The 5,253-nt window shown below is 49.4% G+C and overlaps 1 protein-coding gene across 4 annotated transcripts in view; it reads right to left on the bottom strand.

Annotated features, from left to right (window-relative positions):
- Positions 1 to 118: 118 nt before the first annotated feature.
- bicra (BRD4 interacting chromatin remodeling complex associated protein) overlaps positions 119 to 5,253 on the bottom strand; it is a 23,667-nt gene continuing 18,532 nt past the window's right edge. For 3 of the 4 annotated variants that reach the window (XM_037981472.1, XM_017437781.3, XM_037981480.1), the window contains 3 exons: positions 4,446 to 4,540; positions 4,247 to 4,352; positions 119 to 4,160 (listed from right to left, as the gene is read on the bottom strand). In XM_037981472.1, coding sequence (XP_037837400.1) covers positions 2,479 to 4,160; positions 4,247 to 4,352; positions 4,446 to 4,540 — 1,883 coding nt within the window. In that variant the 3' untranslated portion in view covers positions 119 to 2,478. The remainder of the gene's footprint in view (positions 4,161 to 4,246; positions 4,353 to 4,445; positions 4,541 to 5,253) is intronic. The other variant, XM_037981475.1, reaches the window with a different exon arrangement.

Below are 5,253 nucleotides of genomic sequence, written 5' to 3'. Positions count from 1 at the left end.
GGCCGCCATGATTCATGCACCACCTGCTGGCGATCTGATGGAGAACAAACCTCCCCCTGGCCTGTCATTAAACTCAGTTAGTCATCGAAAGGAACAAACAAAAAGACCAAATAAACTCTTAACAGTTTCATAAAAGAAGCAAGGTTTAATTTACAGTTTTACTAAATGTACATTTCTTTTTAAAAAGTGTCATTATACACAATAAATACAATACAAAATTAATCTGTAATACTATACTTCAAATTCTCTTCCGGTCTTTTTGTACATTATTATTGTTCCTTTTTTTTTTTCTCTTCTCCATTTCAATGCTTGTGCTGTGTTTGTGTTTGAATTGTCCTCCAGGCTTTAAACAAAAAACAAACAAAAAAAAAGAGACAAAACTCATGGGAGGCAGGGATTCCGAGGCAGAAAGCTGAAAAACACACAGAAAAATGAGTTAAAACTGGCCTGACCCCTGCTGACCGAAATGCATAACGCTCCAGCCTGGCAACACGAGCGACGGCGGGACACGTGAGCGAGAGGTGCGGTCCGAGAACAACAACAACAACAACAAAAACTTGGAAAAAATGTGAGATCAGGAGCTGAAAAGAACATCATTTACATTCTGACATCATGATGTTACAGCATCAGAGAGAAAGAGAAGAACACGACGATAGTTTAAATTATTTTCTAATCCGTTTGACTTAAATGTCTTTATGAAACGCAGACATGATGGAGGTCGGTTCTGCTCCGTTCTGCCAACAAAACATAAAAAAACTCTTCTTTTTTGAGACCAACTGAACCTTCAGGTTCTGTATTCTTGATAAAAGGTGGAGAACAGCATGGACATGTGCTGTTTGCATTTGTAAGGCAGCATTATCTGTGTGATAAGGAGTCAAATATGCACGGTGCAGGAACACAGCAACTATTATGACCTTTTACAGTATTACAATGTTACAGACGCTCACCGGCCACTTTACTAAAGTCCAGCTGTCCAACTGCAAATAGCTAATCAGCCAATCACAAGGCAGCAGCTCGATTAGACGCGGTGAAGACGACTTGCTGGAGTTTAAACCGAGCGTCAGAGCGTGAAGGAAAATGGATTTAAATGACTTTAAACGTGGCGTTGTGTTTCAGAAACTGCTGATCTGCTGGGATTTTCACGCACAACCATCTCCGGGGTTTACAGAGAATGGTCTGAAAAGGAGAACGCCTCCAGTGAGCGGCGGTTGTGTGGATGAAACCGCCTCGTTGATGTCAGGATGGTTGGAGATGATAGAAAGATCACAGCAGCTCAAACAGCCACTCGTTCCGAACAAAGGCTGCAGAACACCGTCTCTGATCGCACGACGACCCTGACGGGCTGCGGCAGCAGCAGACCACACCGAGCACCACTCGGAAACTGAAGCTGTAATTCACACGGGTTCCACAAAAAAATGGTCCAATGAGTCTCTGGATGGTGGTGCGTGAAAACCCCGGTAGATCAGCAGGTTCTGAAGCAGTCAGACCAGCCCGTCTGAAACTATCGATCCATCAAACCTCGATGGATTCACCCATCCATCCATTTTCTTTCACCCGCTTCTCCTGCGAGAGGCAGGGGACTCCCTGGACATGTCTCCAGTCCGTCACAGGGACACACAGAGACAAACAGCCATTCGCGCTCTCACTCACACCCGGAGACAATTCAGAGTTACCGGTTAATCTAACATGAAGGTTTCAGATCTGTGGGAGCGTGCACGGGGGAGAGAACATGTAAACTCTGCGCAGAAAGGCCGGGAGCCGAACCTGCGACCATCTCGCTGTGAGGCAACAGCTCCAACCGCCGCGCTGCTTTAAACTAACCGAACGAAACATGAAAGAAAGGCAAGAAACAACAACAGAAAACCCAGCACTAACTCTGAAAAACAAAAATGTAAAAATTAGTAACGACCAAGACGTTAAAAAAAAAAGAACCAACAACCACGCCACGTTCGAAGTCTCCTAAATCTCCTTTCCGTCTTCATTCTGAGCTCAGTTTGAACTTCAACAAATCTTCAAACTTAGACGACAAAAGACGCCGACTTGCTGCCACGTGATTGGCCGATTAGCCATTTGTGCCAAACTGAACAGGTGCACCTAATAAAGTGGGCGACGAGCGCATTTTTATTAACCTCTTGAGAACTGTTGAAACAAGCTGCCTGACTGACGCTGACTGGGGCGACGTTCTGCGGACAGAAGCTGCCACTCGGAGAGGAATGTTCACAGACAAACAGAAAAGAAAAAATAAAGATTAAAGAACAACTTTTATCTCATTACTAAAGTGAGACTGGGAAAATGTCAGGCGTATTCAAGTCTGCAGATTTTTTACCACATTTATTCCACCGGGAAGGTCAGACTGCATGAGAAAGAAATGTCTGGACAATTCAAATGGACAAACACACCCAACACAGCGCGGCAGACACAGTGCCTCCTGAACCGTCTTTGTTACCCCCGTCAGTCCAGCCTGAGGCTGAGGGGCTGTTATCTGCTCTGAGTCTGCGGCACCAGGTTGCCGTTGTGGCCTCGCCCCCCGACCTGAGGGTGCTGGGCCAACGAGGACGACGGAGAAGCAGACGAGGGGGCTGGAACTGAAGGTCTGAGAGACGAGGCAGCCAAATCCCCCGGGCGCTGACTTTGGTGTTGGTGGGGCCTGCCGCTGCCCCCTTTGATGTGAAGCCCGCAGGTGGAGGGCTCCTGCTGCAGGTTGAGAATGCTGTCGATGGCACACTGCAGATGCTCGTTCAGGGAGTCGTCCGGAGGGCTGCCGCTGGAGAAACTGGCGTTGTCCATGTCAGGGGAGTCCGATTTGCAGCGTTTGGCAGGAAGCAGAGAGTCTCGCATGAAGGAAGACTCCGGAGAGGGGGGCCCGGGGGCGTGTTGGTCCATTCTGAATGTCCCTCCAGTCCTATGTCTGTTTTTTTCATTTAACCTTTTGTATTTACTGACGTCTGTCTCTTGGTCTGTGTGCTCCTCCCCTCGGTCCTTCGCCCCCTCCCTGTTCAGGAGCAGAGAGAGGTGATGGTGCTGCGCCGGTTTGATACCACGGCTGAACACCTCGTTCATTCGTTCCAGCCCTAAGTTCCCGCTGTCGTGGCTCGACTCTGTGTGAGCATGTAAGGCGCCCCGGTCTCTTTTGTCCACCTTTACGCTGGCTATCACTGTCCGTTCTGAGGGAGGGGTGGAGGCCTCGTGCCTGGGGGGTGACGGCGTGGTTCTGGGGTAGGATAAACTATCCCCTCCTCCTCCTGGGACCCCGGGTCTGACCCTGGGACTGATGTTTTCGCGGTAGGTCTTCCGAAGGGGCAGCCTGCAGGTGGTCTGTGAGGGGGCGGCAGCCGAAGCGGGGTTGTGTTTGACCCCGCCGAAGCTGTGGTGTTCTAACGTCCCGTTCATCTGGGTCGAGGAGGAGGAGGATGGTGCTGCGCCGGGGGGAGCATTACCCCTCAGTGAGGGGTTACACTGAGGGGTTGTCGTGGTAACTGAAAACCCAGAAGCAGCTGTGCACACGGGGGACTGAGCTCTGATGCTGGGAGGAGTCGATGGAAGGTGGGACTTTGCAGATTCTGACTGAGCCGGGGGTTCGGGTGTGGACTGGCTGCTCAGCTGCGGCTGGGGCGTGTGCTCCGGGTCCAGGGCGGTGTTGTGGACCACCTTGCTGAAACCCGTCTGGTCCTGCTTGATCTTTAGCTTCAAGCCGATTCTCCTGCGAGCCTCGTAGGTCTTTATGGGCGGTTTGCTGACTCGTTGAGGGAGAGCGTCGTCGTCATCAGCTGAAGATGACGCTGCAGGAGAACGACTGAAGGCGGAGCTTTGGCTGACGGGTTCGACCACTGGCTTGGACGCTGTGACAGGAGGACAGCTGGTGGACCAGGACACAGAGGCTCCGCCCCCACCCTGCTTTATGACCAGTTTGGTTGGAGGGAAAGGGGAATGAGAAGGAGGAGCAGGAGGAGGAGGAGTAGGAGCTGGAGCAGGAACTGGAACTGGAGCTGGAGGAGGGTTTGGTGCAATGTTGGGAAGAGGAGCCGGGACCGGATCAGCAGGTACCGGAGCAGGAGCAGAAACTGATGCACCTAAACTCACTGAGGAGATCTCAGGAGGAGACGGTTTCTGCTGGGATGAAACTCCACTCTCCAGCATTCGAACACTTGCCACAAACTCCTCTGCAAGAAAAAAAACAAATACACAAAATTACATATCTGGCATTCACTTAGTTCACACTGAGGAAACCACAGAAACACAGGAGTACCTGGCCTCTCCTTTGCCAGAATCCTGTCCTGATTCAAGGCGACCTTCTCCTCTTGAATGAACATCCTGTCGATCATCACCATCTCTGCCGAGGGGCCCAGTCTCTGCTCAGGTTCAAACACCGAAAACAGTCGGTTCAAAATCAGCTCGAAACAAAACACCGGCTTCTTCTGGGAAAATAAAGTGGTTTATAAACTTACTTTGGACTCTGTAAAAAGCAGGTATCGATATTTATCCAGCATGGCCTGGGTCCTTTTGAGCAGCTGGCAGGAGACCCTCTCAAATTCATCGTCCACTGTGTCCAAGAGAACCAACATGTTTATGAGGACAGCCTGTCCACACGGCTCAACACCCAGCTGTTTGCTCGTTTACAGTTTCCTCTGAACAATTTCTGGACTCAACTACTTCAGCATATTTTAAACTATTTCAGCCATTAAGGCAACAAAACGTTCAGCTCGTTCACGACATCACGGCGATAAATTCTGGTTTTTGTAACTTTTATACTCTTCAGTTATTTAACTGCATTTATAAGGTTTTAACACAAAGAAATGTGTTGAGATCTCATTGAATCCTTGTAAATCTTTAAAATCTTTAATTCTTTTCAATCATCTTAGGGATCCTGGCTTCTGTGTTAGCTCTTAGCAACTGTTCAGCTGGTTTTAGCTTTTAACTACTGTTCTGATCATTGTAGCTTTTAGTCACTGTTTTGTTGGTCTTAGTTTTTAGCTGCTAGTTCCTATTAAAAGCCTTTAGCTACTGTTTCAAAGTTTTAGCTGTCAGCTACAGTGCTGCTGGCTTTAGTCTTCTTAGTCTTAGCATTTAGCTACTGCTTTGCTAGTCTTAGCATTTAGCTATCCATCCATTCTTTCCGCTTATCCGGGGTCGGGTTGCGGGGGCAGCAGCCTAAGCAGGGAGACCCAGACTTCCCTCTCCCCAGCCACTTGGGCCAGCTCCTCCGGGGGAATCCCAAGGCGTTCCCAGGCCAGCCGAGAAACATAGTCCCTCCAG

This window comes from Kryptolebias marmoratus, linkage group LG2 (genome assembly GCF_001649575.2).
Source record: "Kryptolebias marmoratus isolate JLee-2015 linkage group LG2, ASM164957v2, whole genome shotgun sequence".
In the NCBI taxonomy this organism is placed as follows: domain Eukaryota; kingdom Metazoa; phylum Chordata; class Actinopteri; order Cyprinodontiformes; family Rivulidae; genus Kryptolebias; species Kryptolebias marmoratus.
Note: the sequence above shows the minus strand (reverse complement) of the source record. Positions and strands in the feature narration are given on the sequence as shown.